This window comes from Anser cygnoides, chromosome 4 (genome assembly GCF_040182565.1).
Source record: "Anser cygnoides isolate HZ-2024a breed goose chromosome 4, Taihu_goose_T2T_genome, whole genome shotgun sequence".
Taxonomy (NCBI): domain Eukaryota; kingdom Metazoa; phylum Chordata; class Aves; order Anseriformes; family Anatidae; genus Anser; species Anser cygnoides.
Genome location: NC_089876.1, coordinates 41,785,384 through 41,811,598, shown reverse-complemented (window position 1 = coordinate 41,811,598; position 26,215 = coordinate 41,785,384). Strand labels below are relative to the sequence as shown.

The 26,215-nt window shown below is 37.7% G+C and overlaps 1 protein-coding gene across 11 annotated transcripts in view; it reads left to right on the top strand.

Annotated features, from left to right (window-relative positions):
- The window catches only part of INPP4B (inositol polyphosphate-4-phosphatase type II B), a 294,090-nt gene that overhangs the window by 259,929 nt on the left and 7,946 nt on the right, over positions 1 to 26,215 (top strand). For all 11 annotated transcript variants that reach the window (XM_048074997.2, XM_048075001.2, XM_066996676.1 and 8 more), the window contains 2 exons: positions 3,124 to 3,236; positions 8,002 to 8,156. In XM_048074997.2, the coding sequence (XP_047930954.2) occupies positions 3,124 to 3,236; positions 8,002 to 8,156 (268 nt within the window). The remainder of the gene's footprint in view (positions 1 to 3,123; positions 3,237 to 8,001; positions 8,157 to 26,215) is intronic.

Below are 26,215 nucleotides of genomic sequence, written 5' to 3'. Positions count from 1 at the left end.
GCGTGCATATAGTATTTGCTCCTTTTCAATGACAGGAACTAACCTTGTACTGTCTTCTAGAAGGATTATTAGTGTGCTGCACAGTCTTCCTGGACTTCTTCCAGACTGTACAGACTTGCAAGAACCATGCTTGTCTAACTGATCATGTCTATTCTGGTTATTATTCCCTTCTTGCATTTTCTCTACCTCTGAGAACTGAGTCTGGTTTTTGTCCAAATTTTTACATAACATGATGTACCTTCTGGTTCCACTGCACTTCCCGGTTGCTCTGTGCCATTATATGATATCACTCTTTTGGCTTGGAGGAATGTGTGTTTTAAACCAGCTCTCTCACCTACATTATCCCCATACCTCTTTTCAGTGATTTTTTTTTTCTTTTTTTGGGGTAGGGGTGTTTTTTAAGAAGCAGGGTGAAGGGCTGGGGGGGGTAGAGGGGCAGGAACACACATTCTCCAAGGTGTTCTGCCAGAGGACTTTAGTTCCTCCCTCTTAGGAAGATAAACCTCCATCCAAGCTAGCAGCAGCCCTGATTTTGTAGCCGTGTGAGAGCCATTCAGTATGGATGGCTCCATGATGGCTTTGTCACACCTTTCCAGATAGTTTCCTATAGTGCCAAATCTGTGCTACAAAATAAATGCGGGACCCATGTCACAAAGCTGTTAGCTACAAATAGAGCTCATGAACCCAGACAGAATTTGAAGACTGGCAGCCCTGTTGGCCAGGCTGTTGCATCCACCATCTTTAGGCAGCCTCGCTTCATATATTCCATTTCAAAGAATTAACCTTTGCACTCCTGTAAAGGCATTGACACCCTTGGTATTAGTTTTTCTCTCACCCCAGTAGTTTCCATTGTCTGTTCTAGTCTTCTCTCTGTTCCTAATTGTTGCAAGTTTTTAGTAGCATAAACCTGCATATGTCAAACATCAACTTTCTACTTAATTTTAGATGAACATGCGGTCAGTCTCCTGTTCCTTAGCCTTTTTAATTCTCTCCCAATAGGAAATTCTGAAAAAAATAAATAATGATGTGCCCCAAGAAAAATTCCTGTCAAAAATGCCAACTAAATATAATTGTTTAGGCACCAAAATAGCACACTTTTATTGAATAGTTAATGATAGTAAGAATACAGAAATATGATTTTTGTTTAGTAGCACATATGTAATTGAAATGATGCCTTAGTACTCAATTGAGCAGCTGAGAGCATAAAACAAGATAAAGCTGTGTCACAACTGATACTTGGTATTGCTAGTTTGATACCTAACACCCACAGCAACATCACCGTTTGAAGGTGGTATCCCATGTGAGAAGAGAGATGCATACAAGGTTTTGAAATCCTGCAAGCAAATATAGGTTTTCTTCCTTAGCATCATAATGCACATAGTAGTGCATATCTATTTCAACACACAGTCTATGAGTCTGTTTCATACTTCTAGGCTTCTTCACTTTATAATCTATGAGAATGATTTGACAGTTTAATACTGCTTTGTGGTACAAAGAATTTAAGCTATCAGTCACATCCAGTCAAGATGCAACTCATTTGACAATATTGTAAATTAGGATAATCTTGCTTTATTTGTGGTGAAGTCATCTCTCTGAGATGATGAATTTTCTGCTGTGAATCAAAGGAAAACTACTTTGAGGCAACAAAATGTTTACCTAGAGATATAGTCTCATAATCTGGAAGCATCTTTTTAGAGTACTCTTTGTATGCTGTATGTTTTCAAGGAACAGATGCAGGATAAGTATAATAGTCTAGGAGGTTCTGATGTATTTTTATATGCTCTGCATCATCTAATTCTATGGTCAGGAATTGTAATGTTCAGATCAAACAATCATCAGTAAAATTATTACAAAGCTGGTTTTAATGTATCTTTCCTGTATGGTGTTTTTGTTTGTTTGAGTTTTGGTGATGTTTCTTTTTTCTGTGTGGGCAGTATATATAGCACAACTTAAACATTTTTAGAATAGTTTTTTTCAATTACTTCTCACTATAAATTATGAAAAAGAAAAACTGTGGGATTCATTAGAGATGAAAGTTAAAAGCCTGTTGATAGAAGAGATATCATTCCAGCTATGACCAGATTGGGAGAGTGGATTTTGACCTGAATTATAGTAGTTGCATCATTTTTACTCCCTGAAATTGCATATAAATCATAGGCGTTTTGTTTTGCTTTTTCCCCTTAGATGGAACATCCTGCTGTTTCTTGAGTGGGGGAAGTCAATGTATTTGCAGAAAAAGACTGATTTAATAGATTTGGTTTAATTTTGTCTCAATTGATTCTAAGACTTATTTTGCTGATACTATTACTGATTTTTTTTTTCTATTTCCTTAACATAAAAAGAAATCATTTAGAAAAACAGATTTTGGTTGTTTTCAAAACTACTAAAGATAAAGGTAACACCTAAAACAAAACCCTTCTATATATACACAACACAGAAGAGCGAATTAAATTGTTTACTCTTGAATTCCCTCTAGGTGTGTATGATAAACAAAACATCATCCTGTTTGGCACAACTAGGGAAAGTAGGTAAAACTTCATGTTTTAGGTAAACCTTGAAATTACTTTGTACTTCAAAATTAAATTCTCATATCGTTGCAGACTGAGCAATATCATATGTTAGATTTATGAGGGTGTTAAGTCCTGTTTAACCCCTGTAAATGTAGGTTATATTAGGAACTAAAGCATCATTTTATAATAAAAATGAGATGTATCCTTTTGAAAACAAAAGCAAAATATTTTCCCCTCAAAATAAATAAATTTTAAAAAAAGCATCAAAGCTGCTCTAAATACACTCAGTTATTTCTCTATCCATTTCCAATGAATGTCTGTAATAGTTGATGAACAGGACTACAACAAAGATTTGAATGTTTTCACCTTCCATTTTTAAGATGAAAGTTGAAGACATTTTAATTTACCAATGTGAAGCCCTCAGGGAAGATAACCCCATACTTAGAAGTAAGATTTGTTTATTCGCTAAATATTTCGCCAGTGCTTTCCATCCTGCATTCCCAAATGAGGCTGTAAATTATACACCTCTTCTTTAATAAGGACATCCTTCAATCAGCACAGCACTATCATCAACCTTACCATGACGATCGACCCTACCATTCTTTTTCTTTAGGCCTCCCGCATTTTCAAGAACAAAATGATTTAAAGGGATTACTAGAAAATCTTCATCAAAATATCCAGGCCAAGAGGAGAAAAAATGTAGAAATCATGTGGCTGGCTGCAACGGTAAGATCTTTTGTTTCAAATACATTCACATGATGTATTAATTTTCACATGCTTTCTGATGTAGTAAATGCAATCAATTTCAAGGATTTGATTGGAGAACTTAATTATTCAAGTAGGTATGCTGAAATGGTGCTCTAACTCTTCTGTTTTGTTGGCTTCTCATCCCACTCCTGAATATCTCTCTTCTTCCTACATTTACTGGTAGACCTAGCCAGAATTGGAAGAGGGAGGTGGTCTTGGTCACCGTGTCCCCATCATAGAATCATTTAGGTTGGAGAAGACCTTTAAGTTCATCAAGTCCAACCATTAACCTAGCACTGCCAAGTCTACCACTAAACCATGTCCCTAAGCACTGCATCTACACATCTTTTGAGTACTCCAGAGATGGGTGACTCAGCTACTTCCCTGGGCAGCCTGTTCCAATGCCTCACAACCCCAGGGCCTTTTCTTCAGAGATCCATTCATCTGCTGTATGGGCAAGCGTAATCTCTTCCCTGGATGGTTGTGCATAGCTGTAAATATATGACCTCATATGAGCTATACAGTATTCAGTTACAATATCTAACATTTTTTTGTGTAAAATCATGTTTTTAAATAACCAAGGTTTATATTATTTAATAAACATTGCTTTTATTCTTTAGTATCAGAAAGCCCTGAGGTATGATGCAGGATATGGTTCTTAAATATATATCATTATCATGCTTATCATTATCATATCATACTTTTATCATTAGATTCCCCTCCCTCCCCGATTCTGTGATTTTGCACATGTATGTTAAAAACAAACAAACAAACCCAAACAGATACACGTAAAGACCTCAGGCTTTTCAGGAGTCTGAAATTTAAATAGGTAATTGTTTTAGATTTAGAAAAGTACCCTTGATGGCTCTGCCCATTTGTACAAGCAGAGTCTTGAGCCTTTGGTGTCCACTGAAAGTGAAAAGTAAGACCACGTGATTTGGGGAACTTTCAAATGCATGTATCCTTCAAGGGAAGTAAATATTTGATGCAAAGTGTCATTTATTATATTATTATATTCCATAATATTTTGCATGACTTTTCATTAACAATAGGAATACGACAATATTAATTATGTCTATATCAATAACACTGGTATAATTTTTTATATAGCTAATAAAATTTTTCTTTGGGTTAATCAATATTATCACATGCTATTGTAGTATAAATCCATTGTGCATAAAAATGTAAGCTTTTTTTTTTTCAGTGTCTGTTCTGCAATTACTGTGAAATGTTGCTTTGCAAAGAAGTAAAAGATAAATAGTCCGGGGTAATATAAGCTGAGCTACAAAGCATATCATAGAATTTACTTAATCTTTGTATATAGAAAGTTGTCTTCTATGATCTATTCAGGATTTCCTGAAAGTAATTTTACAGGTGAAAAACATTCTTTGGACATAAGTGCTTCAAGTTTTTCCTTCCCTGTATTGTATTTCTCTTACATTACTTTACATAACTTACATAACTTTCTGAAAAGGGTATTTATGGACCTGCTGATATACACACTGTTACACTATATTACACTTATACGTTGGAAAGTCAGATTTCCAGCTGTAAGAATACCACTGTTATAGTATATGAGATGTGAGTTTCTACATGGATATGTATCTGCACCTGCATGTAGTCTGGTGAGAACACATCTGCATTTAAAAAAAAAAAAATACAGCAAAAAGCTTCTGCCAGTTGATACCACAAACATTTCTTATCCAAAGTATAATGGGACAGAGATTTAAATGTATATTTGTATTTCCTAAGCTAGACCCCTTTTTTTCTCTTATATGAGAAGAAATCAGCATATTGATTTATGCTTGTTTTAGTTTTCATTGTTTTACATTCTTTTATCATCCCCTTCTTAAATTTAATCACAGATAATAATTTAAATCTGAGTTCATGTGGAACATGAATAAAAATATTTAATAATAACGCTTATTAATGAAAAACAGACATTTCCTACATTCCCAGTATGATGAAGTGAGCAAAAGTGAGGATAAAATTCAAGCTGGACACATACCAATAGCTGTGTGTTCTGATATTATGGTATTACCGTAGATTGTTGTATTGTACCTTATTAGATTTCTTGAGCATCTGATCACTGTTTGCCCATTTTAATTATTTATTTTAACTGCTGCTGCTTAGTGAACAGAATTATTCGGAGGACTTATCTGTGCTGCACTATCATGTTGACCTAGATTTCTCTTTAAATCAGAAGCTAAGGATTTTTTTATCTGCTTATTTAATTTAATGGATTGTTTTCTACTTAATCCACTTTAAAATGATTGAGCCATTTGGATTGAATTTATATGCAAAATGAGACCTCCAGATTGTGGTTATGGCCATTTGCGTGTTGTGCCTAGAGTGTTTCTCAGTTCAAAACCAACTCCAGCACTTCAGTCGGGTGCTGTCAGCCCGGATTTGGGCTTTAGTCTCCCCTCCTTGCCACCAGAGGCTGTCACCCATCCAGAATGATTACCTGGTTTTTGCGTAGGACTCATTTGATTCAAGTAGCCGTGGTGACTCACGGACTTCAAAAGACATGAGTGTAAAGAGAATAAATGTCTTCAACTAAGCTGTTAACTCTTTGCACAGCATTATCAGCCCTACTTGACACTTTCTTAAAAAAATAAATTAAAATAAAAAAAGTCTTATAGTACATTATTTAAATTGCAATACAAATTCCCATTTTTTTTAAGCAAATATGTTTTACAGTTTTGAATTGTAGGAAGAAAACGCAGATTCTCCTTTAATATCATATACTTCTTTGGGTTCAAAGTTAGGTTCCGTTAATTCCCTGGACTTAACCTCTGAGATGTTACTCATCCTTACAAAGACCTTAAAAGGCTGCAAGTGTTGTCTAGGCCATTTACATTAAGAGGAATTTATGAGAATGCCAGTAATGGATTTTTTTTACAAGTGCTTATTTGCTGAAGTAATCTTATGAAGATCATGCTCCAATTCTATTCTGAAAGATGCTAAGTCAGTGCTCCATGGCCTAGCTGAAATGTTTCCTCAGGCTGAGGTGTGAACACTGTGATTTGTAACCTTGCCTTATTCTTGTAACTGTTTACTTTTGGTACTGTCCAGGGACAGAAGCAAGCAAAGCTTGGTTGAGAGGGTATTACCTTTTCTTAGGACAAATGATATCAGGGGAAAAATAGACCCATAATTGGGCACATCAGCTCTCTGACTTTTTTTTCTAGTAAACTCCTGTTTGAACCCAATGTATATCCTAATGGGCTGGTACAACAAGCAGTTGCTTCTTAAAGTGAGAAAGTATCCTTCAAATATGTCATAGTTCCCTTATCCCTTAGAATTTTGTCAGTATCAGGTGAAAGCAAGCACTCCGTGGCAGTCATTCATGTTAAGTTTTAATTGTTCTGGGTCACACACTGAACAGTTTAGCTGTTGAAATTAAGGACTAGTTTTATTTTCAGTATAAAGATGGATTTGTCTGCATCCATACCCTCATGAGGAATTAGTCCTTTGTGTTCTCAAGTCTGAGTTAAAAAAAGCCTTGTCAAAGTTTTTCTTTATTTTCTTTCAATGTTCATTAGGTGTTGAGACAATTAAGCTTTAATTGAATAGTGTGGTTGTCACAGAAAGTGAGAAAAAATTCAAGCAACTTTTTCTTTTATAGTCTAGACTAACATGAGCGCTTTATATTTCAAGTTCAGGAAATTGGATGCAGTGGTTTGGTAACCTGTAAATAAGTGTAGATGTTTTAGTAATTTGCTTAACCGTGATAAGAACTAGGAATAGTAGGTGGTTGTTGCTGTGTCCACCATCAGTTTGTTGCTTCACTTGGTCTGGGGCATGGGGACAGGATTGAGACTAGATTGCTTCTCTGACTTGGAGAATTAGGCCATCCTCCATGAACTGTGTTTTGTGTCCGAACCAGACCACTTGGGTGCTGGACGTCTCTCCTGCTTTGTACAGAACCTGTTCCTCATCAGTCCAAATATAAAACATGGTGCACGTGTCACAGTGCTGTCTTAATTGACTTCTGGTGATAAAACAGGAGGCAAGGCTTTCTACTGAAACAAAAGAAGACAAAAGATGATAACTCCACAGTTTGTTATGAAGAAATTTTTGTGTGGTACCTATGCATAAAGTTCAAGCATGTGCTTGAGGGATCAAGCGTTATGTGTGCTACAGTAAATATCAAGGGAGCAAAACCAGTATATAGACGGCAACTGTAGTGCAAGGTTGCGTGCAGCTCTCTCCTCAAACCAATAAGGCCTTCTTTTTCGTCAGTGGGCAGGTTATTTTCAGGCTTGTCCTCCTAATGGAGACCGTTAAGATCTGTTTTTAAGATGTTTAATTTGGACAAATTGGAAATGGGCTATTGATCAGTAGCTATCATCTTTTGGTCCTTTTTTTTTTTTTTTTTTAAGTGTTATGGCTGAAAATTTATAAAACAAAAGAGAAATTTACAGTCCCTTTCAGTGCAACATTTTCACCTTTTTGTGCCACTGTGTCAGGCCAGCATGTCCATAATCCTTAGAATATGAAAATCCGCAAGGCAGCTCTAATAAATAATTTAACTATAATGGCAGTTAAATCATATGTCAGCAGACACATGATTCAGGATTGAGTTACCACCTTTTAATACCAGTTTTCTTCTTGAGAAATATCGTTTTCTGTATTAGTTGTCTGTGGTTGTAGAATTGTGGGATCTTGACAGTCTGCAGGTGTGTAGAGAACCTGAGGAGCGAGAAGAGCAATCCTTTGACATGTGCTTGTGTTTCAGATTTGCCGCAAGCTGAATGGTGTCCGTTTCACCTGTTGCAAAAGTGCCAAAGACCGGACATCCATGTCAGTGACACTGGAGCAGTGCTCCATCTTGAGGGACGAGCATCAGCTTCACAAAGATTTCTTTATTCGGGCGCTGGATTGCATGAGAAGGTATGTGGAGATTATTTCACATCCCTTACGTTTTGAGCTGAGCCAGGAACTACTCTGCAGAGCTGGCTAAAGGTAGTTGCAAGTGTGTGATAGGCCCCAGTCCTGGTTTAGCAGAGAATCAACCAGCAGCGTGCCAGCTACTGATTCACTTCTGCATGCAAGGTCTTTTGTTTTAACACTGATGAACAGTTTCTGAGATTTATACGTGAAACCCTATGAAGTGCCACTCCACTGACTATAGAATTTGACCAAGGTAAATAGCCATCATTTAACGATTTCTTAGACTTTCACAAAGCTTAAAATTTTAACAACATTCTGTAACTCTAAATAAAAAAAGTTATTTTCTGGTTTTTTAGAATATTTTTGAAATGTTTATATGCTCATTAAAACATTCAGGTAAAATTTAGACAACAATGGGGAAGCTGAATTAGCTTTTGTTACAGATGGCAATTCTCATTAGGTCATGTTATTAAAAATAAAAGCAGGTTTGCATTCATGATGATTGCCACTATTATTTGATAAAAATCTTTACTGTGCTAAAAAAAAAAGTTTCATTCTAAATTACAACTATGCAGAAACTAAGGCTGATATAGTCAGGACTGTGTAATTAGAATATGTAAAGATTTTTGGTTATGTAAGCCTTTGAATAGAAAAACAATTGAGCAAATGAGTTTTTATCATAAAATGAATCCAGGTGCTATATTCTCTAAAGAAACTGTTTCATTATTGGCATTAATGAATGCTGCATTATATATTGTATAAGAGTTGACGAAATTTATCCACAAGATTCAAGTAATATATAGCAAAAGTCTCTACAAGACTAACAGAAAATATTCTGGTCAGCCTGCAAGGAAGTAATGGAATTATTTCTTGCACTTCTGTGAAATACATAATGTGATTGTGAGTTGGATTTGTAAAGATTGTATCTAAGTACCAATCATGTTTAATGTCTGTAATTGATAGTTCTTGACCTTAATATTTGGCATTATCAGATTAATCTGTAGGTTTACACATACAGAATCCTTTTGTCTCTTAACAAAGATAGGTATTCTAAAGAAAAAAAATGTAATTTTCGCAATGAGTAATTGAGCAGAAGACTGAGATGGTTTCGAAGTGTAGTTGGGTTGCAAGCTGCTAGTGCAGTGTGATGTATTAAACTGAAGTATCATTTTGTATGTATCATTAGCTTGCATAAATCCCTTAGTCTCTGCAGTATTTCAGTGAGTGAATGACTCCTGTGTGCCGCCTTTCATAACTACATGTTTTATCATTAATGAAAAAATTCTTAGTTTTCTGTGTTGAGTTCCATTTTTGTTGGCATTTCAAATATGTTTTTTTTCTTTTATGTCTCCAATAAATACAACAGTGTGTAAGTTACAGTAAATTACCAGATAGAAGCAAACTAATTATATGAAATACTTTATTATGTAGAATAGCACTGGAAAAATTCCACAGATATAAACCTGATTTAAAAAAAAAAAAAAAAAGACCCTGACGTATTCCAGTACCTAAAGGGCGACTACAAGAAGCAGGAGAGGGACTTGTTGTCAGGGGTTGTAGTGATAGGACAAGGGATAATGGTTTTGAACTAAGAAAGAGTAGTTTTAGATTAGATATTAGGGAGAAATCGTTTACTCAGAGGCTGGTGAGGCCCTGGCACAGGCTGCCCATAGAAGCTGTGGATGCCCCATCCCTGGAGGTGCTCAAGGCCAGGCTGGATGGGGCATTGGGCAACCTGGTCTGGTGGGAGGTGTCCCTGCCCATGGCAGGGGGTTGGAACTGGGTGGGCTTTAGGGTCCCTTCCAACCCAAACCATTCTGTGATTCGATGATATATACAAATTAACTTGTTAGTACAGAAGCATAGTAGGTTTTTGCAGACTAAAATGTTAGGGACTTTACGTGTTTTTTTATCACATAACTGATTTGAAAGCCGAGATGATTAACACATTAGTTATATTTGCAGGTAAGAATAAATTGAAGTCTCAGAAGAATGGTGAAAAGTCCAGAAAATCTGGAGAAACTTAAAAAGTAAATGAAAAGATGTATGAGTCTGAAGCAACATCACAAAAGTGTTTATTTTGGGGTTCTGCTCTAGTTTTAGGCAGATAAAAGCTTTATCCTGTTAATAACCTGCAAATGAATTTAAAACAGCCTTGAACTGAAGTAGCTGCAGTGTTGAATGAAAGTCAATAATTTTGACTTGGGTAGGCTTGTCTGGGATTTAAAGTAAGGGCCTTGCAAGTAGTGGCAGTGGCACAAAAATTTATCCTGCACCATCAGGAAACCAAATAAGCAAATCCTTTGCCTATTCTAGTTTCTGTCCGTATTGTACTGTGCACATAACCATAGGTTAAAAAAAATATTCAGAAGAGAAGAATGAAAATGTCAAGTGGGGATACGCAATATTTAACTCCATTGTATTACCATGGAGAGTTGGTTGGACAGTTTTAAGGAGCTGTCTTTGGGCTTTTTAAAATTATTTTTTAGAAATGTTTAAGGAATGCAGTAGTTACTGTATCTTCAGGAGGGCTCTTTGTGCCTTCCCGCTGCTCATCTGTGGCTGGAGGTGCTTATGGAGCAGCCCTTGAAGTGCCACAGGCTTTCCTTTCTGTTTCTCCCTCTCTACCACTGACTAGGGAGTGCAGCGAGGACCCTCCAGCTGTGCTCTCTTGTTGCAGGTAAAGGAAAGTGAGTGGCAGGGAAAAGCAATTTGAGAGAGCAAACTGGGAAGGAAAGAACAGTCAGGCAACAAGGAGGAAAAAGGCCGTAATTTCCACAGGAAGAGATATAATGGCATTTCAGCTAAATCCTCCTGTATTTTATTTGAGGGAAGTTTGGCAGCTATGATTCTGAGGTTTGTGTGAATAAGGTCAATGGATTTGTTTGTTACTTGTTGTAATGCTTGCCTTTTTAACCTTTCTTTTTGTTTGATTACCATTGCAGACTCTTATTTAAAACTGTGTTTTTTCTAAGCTTTTCATTGACTATTTGTAGAAGCTTTTAGAATGATTTTTCACATCTAAAAGAATGCATTTTGTTTTGAGATGGAGAAAAACTGTGGTCACCTTTTAGTTTCTAATGTATGCAGTTTTCCCCTGATGAATCTCCTCTAGATCACTTTGTTAAACTCTGTCAATCAACTTCCTTTATGCTGATTGCTGCAAATCGCTTTTAAGCCTTTCAAAAGAACAAGTAGACAAGAAAAAATCAATTTTAACATCCAGAATCCTAACAGACTGGATTGATCTTTGAAAGGCTTCTTTCAAGAATTAACAGTAGGAGATAGAGAGTACTGTGAAACAAAGTGAGTTGTAAAAGCAAATGGAGATTCAAAAGCAGCCTTTATTGGAAATGCCATAATTTTGAGATATGAAAATTATAAAGGTGCCCCTGTAACTGTAAAGCTTTTCTTTTTTCCTGCCAGTGCTGGGCACAGCTTTGGGGGCTGTTGTAAAAGGGAAGCATGTGCTGCTGGTTTTGTGCATTCTTGACATCAGGAGAAGTTTGGTGATGCTGGACTCGTGTGCTGCTGCTTTTTGGCTTTGCTGTTGTCCCTCTAAGCCTGTGAATTTTGAGTAAACCAGAAGCAATTTAAGATGTTTCAGTTTGTTTGTTTTCACGCCCGTTGTATGATGCTGTTTAGGAAAATACTGCCAATACCTCTTATTTAGTGAACAAATTCATTAGCACAGTTAATGTCTTGTACTGATGAACTGTATGGAGTTTATTGCTTTTTAAGAAAGAAAAAAAAAGGTGCAAAAATCCTTCCAGTAGTTGTCCCTTTAGCTTATGAAAAATGTGAAATGATGCTAGGAATTCAGGCTTTATCGCTTACAATATCTGAAATACGGTTTTGTCTTCTGGGTGCAACTGTAGCCATTATGATGCTGCAGTTACAGTGTGTATAAAAACAGAAGCAGCTATTCCATAGTGGTACATGCTACAGTTTCCTTTGTGTATGTTGGTGACTTTCATTGATCTTAGTGACATTCATAGCACAGAATGAGGGAGATCAATATATGTTATTCCTTCTTTATCAAATGCTTGCAATTCATGTCATACTGAAATCATATTTTTAATGTTGCTGCCACTTATAATCATCATTTTTTGCAGTCAATATTTTGTTTTTCCATTCACCAATGTACAAATATTTCCTGTCATTTAATGTCAACTGTATTCCAGAAGACAGCAGAGACAAAACAGATGGACCAGAGTTCACTGCAGTATCTGTCACACAATTCTACTTTTCTTCCTTAGAGCTGGCCACTGCTTAAGGAGCCTTGGACCCTGGCAGGCAGCACGTTACAAAGCAGTTTCATAAAACTCTTTATTTTCTTTTCCAAACCTATTGAATGTTAATGTCTTGGTGACAGGGTCTGTGCTGAAGTCCTTCGGTAGTAAATAAGCTCAGAATCTTCTGGGTTTTTGAGCGCATTTCCAATAATGCCTCAAAAGTAAAACCAAGCAAATGATGTGACAAATCCCCTGTGTACGGTGAAGTCTCTAAGCTTTCATCCATCCCTGTCATAATTCTTAGCAGGGCACGATACCTGTCAGGCATTGAATACAAAATTTGACTCAACGTAGGACACACTGTTTTCATCTAAAATGCCAGCCAAGGATATTTCAGATTATTTCAGATAAATTGCCAATCAAAAATCTGATTGAAGTGCAAATACAAAGAATGAATGGTCTGGGCCACGAGGTATGGGCTTTTGATGGCCTAGTTATGAAGCAAATTGCTCCTTTTTAAACAGGTGTTTGACGGCATCTTTTCTTAAAGTTCATATTAAAGATGTGTGAGTTGAGAAGGAGGGATAGCTGTAACAGCTTCCACATGAGCTGGGTGGAAGCCATAGGTCCAAGCTGAGAGACCTTTGCCGTGCAAGGGCATATGCCAAACAGCATTGTGACTCCTGTGGTCTAGGAAGCAGGAGCAAAGTGACAGGATGAGAGGCTGGGATCCATGTGCAGACCTTCCTTGACCTTTCTCCCAGCCTTCCCCCAGTCCCTGTGAGCTTGTAGCAGGAGATGCAGTGCGTGAGTGGTTATGCAGAAGAAGCACGTGTTCTGCTCTAACCTTTTCGTTCCGTAGCCCATCAGACCTTCTCCAACATTTTCTTTTCCCAGAGTCTTCTGTTAGTATAAACAAAACTTTTAAGGGAGAACCTAGCTTCCAAAGTAGATTTTTTCCATCAGTCTACGGTTCTTGAGAAAGGCAACATTTTTATTTTGAGGTACAAACTTTAGATGCAAAGATTTACGTTACCTAAAATATTGAAAAGGGCCTGACACTAAGTAACAGGAAGGTCCAATTTTGATGCATTGAATCAACCATCAAATTTTTTTCTAAAACCAAATTACTATTTTTTTTCCACAGCAAGAGTGTGCATTGCATCTGACAGAGGAAAGAAAATAAAATGGAAAGAAGTAGGCAACAAGATGTAAAAAAGAATCAGTGCCATCGGCACAGTGTTGTACCTCTCTAGAATGAATGTCTAGTTCTGAGCATCCTGCTGGAAAGAGAAAGAGTTACAGACAACCATTACAAAGTGTTAAGCAGTAGCTTGAGCAGGCCTTATTAATTCTAAGGCTTTATAATACAAGTACTTAATTTCAGAAATTTAATCTTCATGGTGTTTAAAAAAAAAAATCTGTTTTTTTTTTTTTTTAAGACTTGAGAGGGAAAATAACAAGGGGGGGGGGAAAAAGGAAAGGAAACCCAAACACTACAAAAGCCTCATGAAAGTTTTCTGTGAGGTTCAGACTTCTACATGGGAAAATTAAGTAAAATTAGTGGTTGCTTTATACTGTAGTCTCATACATTTTGTTTATATTTCATATATTGGGTCCAGATGTTCAAGTCCATGTTCTGCAGGGGAATATTCTCTAGCTAACTACAGAAGTTTCATTTCTCCTGTAGCTGATTTTTCTGGCTTCTTACAAGCACTAATTTCAGCCTCTCTGATCAACACCCCAGTCAGAGTCCTGAGAACCCTCTTGAGAGGCTTTTCTCATGTTCCTTCCTCATTTTCACCAGACTATTGCTGAAGTATTTCCCTCTGGTTGCTCCTTCTTCCTCTGCACGTGTGGCTATCTTTGTCTTTCTCCTCCTCCTCAGAGCTCGGACACTGGCTGCAGTAACAACTATTGAGAGGGCAGCAGAGACAGTCCCCCTGCCTCACTGCCTTTGCTTCGTGTTGCAGCAGTCACCGTCCGCCAGGGAGAAGAACAGCAACGAAAAGCCTTGTCTGACCCCTTGACTTGGCAGGCATTTAGCACAGATTGAATTCTCAAAACATGTACCTGCTGAATTTTAACAAGTCCTTGTTAGGAAGAGGTGATTTGAGATTCTTGCCAGAGCAGGCTCTTACAATAGTTAGATCTCTCATACCTTTATTACCTTTGTGCAGAATACCAAATCCCGCTCCAGTAATCATATCAAGGAGGGGGAAAAAAAAACCACTATTTTTTTCTTCTTTACATGACATTGTAAGCTCAAATTTTCACCATTCAAAATGAACTAACAATTGGAAGTGTAACATTAATGGAAAGCATTGTGTAACGGGAATTATAGATGCTCTTCCCCTGGAACCTGTAATTATATTCTAATATTGAGCTAATCACAGGGGAGGGAGGGGCGTGTTCAAGGGAAAACAGTAAAAACCTTTGCCACTCTTTGCAAGGAATATTTAAAGATGTGACCTAGGCTACCTCACTGAAGCACTTAAATTTTCAGGAGGTAGAAGTATATGCTTAATTTTCCTGTCAGACCATGGAGGGAAGGTAACACCAAACGCAATGCATATTGTCTATAAATTTTGACACCAGAGTCAGGTGGGTGAGCTGTTGAAATGCACCTGCTTCTCCTTCATTGCTAACATAGGGAAGGTGGGTCCTTCAGGAAGACTCAGGGACCAGAAGGTAAAACTACTGAGTAGCAAAACATGTGCATATATTAATTGCAGTGTATTACACCAAAAAAAATATAAATAAAACAACCTCCTTTTCCATTGAAAAAGAAAATGTTTGGCTGTATTTGTTTTTTAGCTTTGTGGCAAAAAGAAAGAAGGTTTGATTTTCTATGATTTTTTTTTTTAATTGAAGGGAGTCCTTGGCCCTTGGCTGAGCACATGTATATGATGACACCTTTCTTCAAAGGAGAACCAGATTTAATGGAATTCCAATCAAAAACTACTCTGAGTTGTTCTGCTCTAATTTGTGCTTTTTTTTCCTCACTGAAACATTGACATAGTAATGTTCTCTTACCTAGCCCATATTAGTTTTTACCATATCTTGACCCAAATGAGTGGGGGGGATTGAGCTATGCTGCCTTAGTATTTTAATTATTCAGCACAGACAGTGAAAAAGATGCATAATTAATTACCAGGTACACATTATGATCACTTTTTTAAATTTAAAAAATAAAATAATAATAAAAATAAATAAATAATAAAAAAAAGAAGGCCTTTTCCAATAACTTTGCTTTCTCATTTAGTACTGTACTTGAGTGTTTATGCCGTTCCTTATTCAGAACTTCAATGAAGGACTCCCTTACCTGAAATCAGAAAACAGATGCATTTTACTCACTGGAGTGAGTAATACTACTTTTTTTTCCTATTATATTTCATTTCTGTTAACATTTTCTGAGGGATTGTGTAGGAGAAGTCCTGCATGCATATTTATTACCTGTTAAATCTCCATGAGCCGCAGCTGAATTACCCTGGCTTTGACCATGTACAGCTAAAGCTCTGAGGAAAAGCAGCACTGCCAAACCTAAAATTCAGATAAGAAAGGAGCAGGAAATGAGGAGAATAAGTGGGTAGTAATAGCATACAATAGCTAGTTAAAATTATCATGGATTCAATCTCTTCAAGAATTTATCTGTCTCTGAAACTGTATTATTCTCAGAATAATATAATATTGGCAGGGAGAGCTGGTATCCTTCCTGAAGTCCCAGCCAGTACGGGCTGTGGAGAAGTTGGAGGGGATGCAGAAAAGAGCAGCAACTAGCTGCTGTTCTGGATAGGGTGTTTTGTAAAAGAAGACTGCGTTTCATCAGTGCAAAGATGATGCAGTGTCAGGCCACAGCTGTAATTGGCTTATGCGGAAAGCAGGTAGCAGGTCTATTTTTACTCTTGTTTTAGGCTCCTTAATCCCATCATCCAGCTTAGTTTCTTCTTTAGGAATACTCCCCGCTCAAACAATCATCTTATTCTTCTCATCCACCATCCCTGTTCCAGTTTTCTTCCATGCTTTTTTTTTTTTTTTCTTTTGGTCTGCTGCACTGCCAAATCACTCGGCAGCTGACTCCTTTTAACAGTGGTTTCTGTGGTCCTGGGACTTAGCGATGCTGTAGTGGTATTGTGACTCTAAACATACCTGATGCCAAGATCACTGGCATGGCTGTGCTCCCAGCGCCCTGGGAAGGTGCCAAAGCAGAGTTCCTACCCGTGCAAGGCCCTGGGATCCCAGGCCAGGGTTAGCTGAGGGTAAAGTCCCATCAACTGGGAAGGTCAGAGTGTGGGAAGGAAATCGCTTTTCCCTGCAACAGGGATGAAATATTTAGGTTGTAGGACCCAGCATGCTAATTAGATCACTGTTAGTGAGGCAGGAGGGAGATTCCACCCATCTGTGGTGCTCCAAAGCTTCACTTATCCTTATCAAAAAGATTCCGTAGTATTGTGATACGAGTGGCGTTGCAGTTCTTTCTTGAATCAGTTATTTGTAGTCTTTCTCTTTTTTGAAGAAAATAGCACATCTGGGGGTAATTTGATAACTTGAATTATTGCATCTGTAATTTTAAAGTAAATACTTTTATCAACAGGGCTGAATCAAGCATGCTGCACTGATACGGTTAGCTCCGTGAAGGAGTAGGAGGTCAGAGTTGGATCTCTTGTTGGGGGGAGAGGGGGAAGAAGGGTAGTTTTCTTTATTCTTTCATGGTCTGTAGGCTTTTTTTTAGGAAACAGGTGTTTGAGGCCCAACTGAAGCTTTTTCACAGTCAGGCCTTTATAAGGAATCTCTTCTTTCTGCTCTTCTCATTGATTGTATGGGTTTTCAGATTTATAAGCAGCTTCAAACTCGTGCTACAGACTCTCTGCATGACAGTGTCTCTGTATCTTGGCTGTGTATTTCCTAGCACTGGTGAGAATGTAGTCATCTTTGAGGTTTCTTATCCCTCATCTGACTTCTGCTGACCTCAGTCAACGTGCCCAAAGGCTGCTGGGATCCTTCCCCCCACACCAACCACTAGCATGTGACCTTTGCTTCTGTAGCAAGAGAGGCTAAAAAGGCAGCAGCTAATTAGCAGCAACAGAGCAGTGACCTTGCACCTTGTTTTAAAAATATAAAAAAATCTCATCAGTCACAAGCCCTCTCCACACAACAGTCAGCACTGTCAGATAAGAAGAACTTGTTTAGATTCTTCAAAAAATGGGTTAAGGAGCAATCTGGTCACATATTTTATAAGAAAGATCTTGGCTTAGAACCATCTGATTACCAGTTTGTGTTTTTGAGTAAACCAGTAGGTCCAATGGAAATGTATCATTCTTGTCAAAATAATGTTTTGTTTCATATGCGTTTTGCAAAAATCACTGCTCCAAAGTTGTCAATTTTTATTTAAATCCATTTATAACTCATAACTAATTGTTGACAGTGGAGCATCTACCGAATGCAAAGTAATCCAGCAACAGAAAGGTTTGCTGAACAGTTTCCAATAAAATGCCTTGTCTTGTTGTGATAAGCAGAAGGTGGGAATGTCCACAGTAAGTGGTTGAGCAAATTTTTTCATAACACATTTCAGCCAGGAAATAAAAACCAACACTTTTAGCCTGGTGGGGGTTATTGTTGCTGTTTGCTTAATTTAAGCAAAACTGACACGATCTAAGTTTATTTTATGTAATAAAATGGCAGTTGCATTGAACGTTTCAGGAAAACTAATAAAAATGGCTAAGCTGGCACTATGTCAGAAGCATTATTGGCTGGTTTCAAAATGACTAAAGTAGTGTTTAAAAGATGAACATTTACGATGATAATTCACCAATCCATGGATAGACTCTGGAATTCTAGAAGTCTGTTTTGATAACACTGACTACCAGTTCTGAACACTTATTCATGAGGTCTTTTTAAATCTTCGATGTGTTCAGTGTTTGCTGTTTCACCTTTTCTTGTCATCAGTGTGCACTTAAGATTATGCTCTTTCCTACTTTCACATTGCTACTTCTTTGTGTTGCTAGATATTTTAAAGATCTCATCTCTCTCATTTAAGAGCTTATAACCAGAAAGATGTGAGTTTGTTTCCTGAAGGAAGAGAGACACTTTCTAATACTTTATTCTTACCAGTTTGTATTGTATTCTCAATTTTCCCACCAACGTAGCAACTGCTAATGTGGCAAGTTTCGTACATACTAACTGTCTTTCATTTAATAATCACTGGTTAAATGTAACAGGAATAGGCCAAGAGCTTAGATGTGAGCAGATGTGAAAACACTTCTTTCTGTCAAACATTCTTGACTTGAAAAGTTTCTAGAAAAAAGAAAAAAAAGAAAAGTTTCTAATTGACCAGCAAAGGGTGAGATGAAGAAATGCACCGGTGTCTTTCTGTGGGAAGATGATGGAGTAGAGATGTCAAATCATCTACTTGTGACCACACAGCCCTTTCCTTTGTTGGACATTTGATTTGGATCTACTTTTTATTAAATACAGACTCTTCTCATTGTCTCCCTTATTTAAAACAGAAGTTGTTGCTGCCCCGAACATGCAATAGAAATGCTTATAAGGTTCATTGCTTTACTGACATTCACTGCTGTGCGCGTTAATAACTTTTTGCATTCCCTTTTGTTTTTCATGTTCACGCGGCAGTCCTGCATGTGGTGGTGCTGGTGCTGCCAAATCGTGCTGTGTACTGCCCGAGTGTTGGTGCTGGTCCTTCCTCAGCACCACACTGAAGAATGTCCTGTCTGTCTTTCTTACTCTGCTGCTGCTGCCTAGGGGAGAAACTTGCTCCCTGTCCTCTTTCTCTGTAAACATTTGCTGCTACAGTGGCATTATCAGCAAATTTATAGACAATTGCTTTAAATATAGTTTGACATTTCTGTTACGCAGACTAGTATAGCTGGCCGTGTAGATGCTACTTGAATTCATTCCTGAAGTGAACTTGCATATCTAAGACTTCTACTACTCTTTTCCCTCATGTGCAGTAGAAATAGCCAAGAGGTGCTGCCTAGTTAGATGGGTATTCATTTTTATTCCTGTAGGATTGTTTTCCCAGTTAACCTGCCATGCTGCACTCTGTAAGGTACCGTCTTGCATTTTAACTGCAAGTTGATGTTTCTTGACGGAAAAATTGTTATTTCATGAAGCCTCTAGGGTGGATATGTCTTTGTGCTTCATGCTTTCTTTGCTTTATAGATAGATTAGAGTATCTCTGTAACAAAAGCCGTTAATTGTCAGGCTGGCCATAACGTGTAATCTGGTAGATTGAAAACCTGTGAGATTTTTCTGGTTGAAGAGGATTGAAATCACCTTTTCGTGGTGCTTAACAAGGTAACATTGCATACAGCAGAGTTTTGCTTCCTAAGTACAATGGTCTGTATGGTATAGCACATAACACGCAGACATAAATACTCCAAGAAAATGTAGGAAGTGGTGCATTTTGTCATGTGTTGCTGCTTTCCTAGGTGACTTAATGAATTTTCAAATATGGCTTACAAACTTTTAAAATATTAGTACAAGACGAGAAACAGTTTTTAGAGAGCTTTTTTTCCTGTTTCACTGTTTTCTGATTGTTTCGCGTGACTGGCCGTTAGAAGTTAGATTAAAACACTTCAGACCTTCAAGTTCTGTGTCGCCCCACAGCTTTACTGTCTTCAGATGCAAAAGCTTGTTTGTAGATGACGATTTTGCTGAGGTAGAGTTACTGGGAAAATTCAGCCACTTGTTACTATAATGTGATACAGCTATTGTTCTTGGTGTTTCGGGAAGGATAACGAAACCTCAGTGCACGAGCACTTTTCAAATCAGACAGTTTTTCCTCACTTTCAGACAACAGCTATTCACTGGTAAGAGGATGCTGAGCAAACACATAGCACAGCAGTCCATAAAAGTATTTGTAGTATAAGCTGATTTTTTTTGAATTTATTTTGCACAGTGGTATCTGAAATTCTGTTTTCAGTCCTGAAGGCAATCATTCTTCCTGCTGTCAGGAAGAATCATCCTTTGTGCAGCACAATAGGGATAACAAAACTCATTTCAGTCTCAATTTAAGTTTAATTCTAAGGTAAAACTTGCAGTGAGGTGGTAATGAACTTGAACTCACAGTTTTGATTCTCTCCTTCATGCTTGTAATAGTGCTCAGACACAGTACAGGTATCTCCAAGACCTGGGCCTATTCTGAGACTGCCTCTTAAGCAGATGAAAAACTGTCATTTTCTTCTTTGCCTGTTGTTACAGTTAATATAGCAAAAGCATTTTTAATTCGGTTGTGTATCTTAGGATTGAATCAAACCAACCCAAATACGTACCCAGACGAAGAAAAGATAAGCATTGTGACTAACACGATGTGATAATTCTAGGAAATAACAAGTTAGTAGGACAGAGACTGATTATCTGAAGCAGAGAATGATTAAACCAGTTAAAAGCATTTGCAAAGCAAAACTCATGAAAGTGTTTCACAAGTGCAGCTGCGCAGCCCGATGGGTGCTGTGGTGATAACTGCTGCCATCTCCTTCAAATTCAAAGAATTTGGACGTGTGTCTTTTCTGAAATACTGCCTTGTGCCACACACATCTCATATACTTTCTGACACGTCCTTCCCCTGAAATAGAACTGGGATGGCTATAGCAGAGTCAACACCAACAAATATTGTCTAGGGCCATCAGGGTGAGGTCTCTGGTGGGCCCATCTGTCCCCCTTCTCCAAGTGGCTGTATCAACAGCATGTAAGGGAGTGCAGGTTTGTGATGCTGTGCTCAGTTCGCTTGGGCCAGTCTGTTCTCCACAAACAATCTGTGTAATTAGTTAAATTAATAAGCATCCTCTCTTGATGAATTTGGCTTTTTTAGGCACAGATACAGTAACAACCCTTCCCAAATGTGGCTTTCTGTTGTGTGCACTTCACTGCATGACAAGACACAGCCAGATGGAATAACGACACGCTGGCTCAGCACAAGTCAAAAGACCTTTTCCCAGACAGGATCAAAACCTGGTATTACAGTGGGCTGCTTTATGCAAATGCTACCACTTTGTTCCTATTGCATTACAAAATATATTAAGCATCCAATTTCCTCTGTAAATGAAGCAGTGCATTATCTCAATAGCCATTTTTGAAACAATCTGCAACTTAAAACACAGATGCTAAAACTAATGGAACTAAATGAACCCCCTCTGAATTGTATCCTTGAATAGAGCAGTGTTTTAATAGTTTTTTTTTTTTATTATAAAGTTTATTAAATGAAATACATGTTGCAATGGAGAGAAAAAGTCAAATGATCTTTTATGGAAAAAATAAAAACTTTAAACTTGCTATCCATACTCCATTGGCTATGGAATGCTAAAACAGAAATAAAAAGATATTTAGTCTTGTTGCAGAACTTAATGTTCTGTACCGCATTGTAACATAGCCCAAAACAGATAATTGCTTCGTCATAAATCTTTTTTTTTTTTCCTTTATTCACATTACAGAAAAAATCGAGACTGTCCTTTAAAAATAGTCTGTAGTCAAGTGAGCTTGAAAGCTTATGCTGTTAGGCATCATGTTTGACAGTATTTATGGTGTGGAAAAGGAATCTGAGGTTTGTGTGGTTCATTTTGTAAACGATGTAGTGGTTGCCCCATGTATGAGCTGCAGATTTTAAAGCTTTGTAAAGGTGGGGAATGGCTAAGTGGGCAATTAGCTGTTGGAGAAGTCTTTTACAAAGCTTTCTGAACTCCGTGTAAACACTCATAATCAAGCTGTTGTTATCATAAAACTACAGGTGTCTTTCATATGAATATCTGGATTAAGAATTTGTGTTCCTAGTACACATCTTGGAGGACAGGTAACGACCTAATATAGGGGCACTGAGTCATCCTGGGGATGCTCTCTATGCTTACAGGAAGCCTGGGCTGTGAATTTTGGCACCCAGATGCTTGACACTGCAGGTCAGGGAGCATATGGCACGTTGCCTTTTAAAGCACTCAGCTTGGTGCATGTTGTAGTTATCCTCCAAAGCAACTGAAGGTAAAATAAAATGAGGAGGGCAAAACTTAGCACGGGAGAGATTTTTCTGGCATCAGCACACTACCCAATGTGGTTTAAATCTACATTTAGCACTAGACACCAATGCATTTATCATAGGCTCAGCGAACACAAGAAAGTTATTAAAAAAAAAAAGTGAAAAGTGCACCACTAAATAGCTGATTAACCTGCACCCACTGTTATATTCAGGCTGCTTCCTTTATTTTCTGCTTGTTTCCTGTGATAAAATACTGACTGCATGCTTTGCTATTTTGAAGGTAAAAGTCCCTTTTTGTTAGTTTCCTTGTTTATATAGACAGCAGTAGCGATTAAGCAATGAACTTAAAATGCTGTTCTCCTGAACTGCTATTTATATATGTTGGTGGCTAACTTAAATTTGACACCTGTTTCAGACACAAAGTTACTAGAACTTAAATAATTTTTGGAACACTCTGAATTCTGCAAATACTTAAGGTTTTTTTCAGTAGATACACGTATAGAATTAAAAAAAAAAGAAACAACTATTCAGTGTTTTAGTGAATGATGTTCTAATCCTTCTACTGTGATCTGACGTTTACTTTTAAAAATATGTATTATGTATAGCTACTATTCCTTAGAACAAATATGTAGCTAATCATTTGAATGAAAGGGAGACAGAGGAAACTTTGTGAATAAAATAACTCCTCTTTAAGGAAACAAATGTTTGGCAGATAACTCTTTCCTTGCCCTTGGGTTGTATGTTACTTCTTTAATTGTTAACTCTCCTGAACATGACAGAACATTATTGGACCAATGTAAAACTGTCATTTTTTCCAGTTTCATTCCATTAGCTGTGAGTAATTTTATCTTGCTGTGGGTTATCACATTTTAATTTTTTTACAGTATTCTGCAGATGTTTCATTGCTGTGTTCCATACCTGAGAAAATGTAATCTATTATTTCACGCAGCAAAATATTCTGTATGCATTAGTACACATACTTGTCTGACAAGTGCAGTTGCTGGCCTGCGCTCACATGCCTTTAGCTTTGTTTGAATCTCCTATCTGCTGTCCTGAAATATTCATGCAGGGAGCAAAACTGAACCAAGATAGTTTAGAGAAGTTTTGCTAGTTGTTTGCTTTAGCCATGCTGTAAGAGTAGGAAGGATATCATTAATCTAGTAGTACATAAACAGTGCACAAGCTAACTCTGCCCCCTGTGTATATTAATGAGATAACAAGTGAAGCCTGTAGCTAGGCAGCGATAATTTCTAAAAATTACTTTTGTTGTTTAATTGCAGCTTTTGTGTTTTATTGATTGTATTTAAGCTGTTAGTAGCAGCACATTAATAGCACATTACAGAATTTATTTTTAACTAACACAGGATGAAATACTAATAAAATGAGACAAGCGTGATTCCAGCACCCTTTCCATGCGTTGGCTGCACTCTGGTGAGATGATATGAAGCTGATTTAGCTTTTTGTAAAGGTTAATTGGGAGTAAAACTGGGAATAGTGGAGATCTCTCAACTCTTGCATACTCGTCCGTATATATTTGTGTTTGTGGCAGGAGATAATGTCAGCAGTTTAAAATTCTTGGTCTCTGCTGTATTCTTACCCGTGCAGTGGATGCATGCTCTAAAGGGAAATTTGTTTCATTACTAGAAGCCTCTAAGTGCTGTGCAACAGCCACAGAAAGGCGGCACTAACCAAAAGTCGAGGAGAGAGCAGCAACCTGCTCAGGCTGGAGTAGGGGCTGTGCTTTTTCGTGGCTCAGCGACCCCTGGCAGACACCAGAGAGAGCTGTGAATGCTGGTGTAGCTCACAGGGCCCGTCAAGGCAGTGTCATTTGCAGAAAGGTTCTTGCGGGATATGTTACAAGGTGCTTGAAGAGCATTAGCATTTATTAGATATTAAAAGGGAAGCAGAATTCCTTAAGGCCTGCCATTGTAATGGGCATTTGGGGGAACAAAGGGTTTCTAATTAAGGACCCGTGTGCCTTTTGGCTGCACTGTAGATCTGTTTGTCCACCTTGCATTTGGCTCATAGTTATTCAAATACTTAGAGTATGTGAGTGAGTGTTAACTGTTTTTCTTCGAGTGATTAAAGAAAAGCATGACCAGAAACACAGGCAATACCTGGGTTAATATCGCTCAGACTTGACTAGGTTGGGAGCTGCATTCCTGTAAAAAAGAGTATAAAATAGGAGATGCTGGAATTGCCTCCAGCACAATATCACGCAGTGCTGGATTTTAGGGACATTCAAAATATTTCAAAAGAAGAGCTTTATCTGGAAAATTGGTGCAGTGTTTATCTAAAGTAGGAGCACCATGAGATGATGTCTTACTGAAACGTTTCTTAAACTGTTTTCCTTCCAGCACACAAAATAACCAGCTTCCACAACAGTAGAAAAAACCTCTGCAGACAGAGATAACTATCCGATATCTCAGTGAGGGAAGATTTACACCCTCCTGCTGCTTTACATGTTTCTTCCTGGGGAAGGAAGGAAGGAAATACTCAAACGCTGCTTCTGGCGTAATGCTTCTTCAGAATAATAGATTATAGATGAATAGGTTTTCTACAAAATCTTGGAAGGTTCCAATTTTATGTTATATGCTTTAGAATTTTAGTAGTAAAACCCCTCTTTTCTCCCAGTATATGTATTTTTAAAATAGTATATATTCTGCTTATTTGTCAGTAATGGCAATTATCAAAATTAGTGTAAATACCTAATTTCAGGTACTTCAGCCCATCCTTATCATTTGTTCTAAAGGGGGTAGGAGGAAAAAGTAGTGCATTTGGGGTTCAGTTGGGGCATTGCTTACAATTTATAAAACTCAGCAGGTTGGTTTTAGTCACCACTAAAGAGAAGGTGGTTTATTCGATAGGATGGTTGGGATGACGTCTCCAGATCACTAGTCTGCGTCCCGATCTGAGCATTTTTAGGGTGGTGGTTTCAGTTATAGAGTACGTACAGGAGCTTTCTTTGCTGCATTTGGTGCTGCTGGTACCAGCACTTGTGCACTGGCTGAAATCGTGTTTCAGGTGCATTTTTCATGTTTGACAAATCTACATGAGCACTAACCTCCCCCCTGCTTAAGTACACCCATGTACTAGCACTCAGAGAAAGTCTGGGCACAGAACAGATCAGCTCTCAAACCATTAATATGTTTTTCAGAAAACACCTGTTTCAGTATGTTGGTAGAAAGCAACTGATACTATTTACTTGAGATGGAAGAGCAGTTCACAAATCTTTCCTATGATTTATCACATGACTCACGCATTGGTAAATCCCATGAAGAGTTTATATGAATTGGTGTTACTAATCAGAATCAGTGATGTTCCTCTTCATATCTCAATTTGAAATTACAGGTAGAAAATACTAAGAACAGTCAAATTTATACCTGTTGCTGTTCAACACTTTCCTCACTTAAAATGACCTGAATTACAACTGCAACACAGAATAATTGATCCTCATTTTACACCAACAGTTCCCTCTGACCTTAATTTTGTCATCCTACTTATAGACTTGAGCATGTAGAAATTAATGTCAGATTTTAAGCGCTATCCTTCATGCATGGCTGTACAACAAGCCTATTCGGCCTCTTAAATCAGTTTTTCAGCTGTTCTTCACCATGGAGTAAAAAGGCTTAAAAAAAAATCTTTGCTGAAAGTTAAGGAATGATTCATGAAGTTTCTTCATGGTCAACAGGAAGTATTTAAGACACGATTAGATATACAAGAGAGAATTTATCACGGTTTCACTGTGCTCTGTGAGCTAAACGTATAATCACATCCTTGGTAAAACTCCCCTTTCTATGTCAGAAACATACTGGAAATAAGTGTGACTCACTAGCCAATAA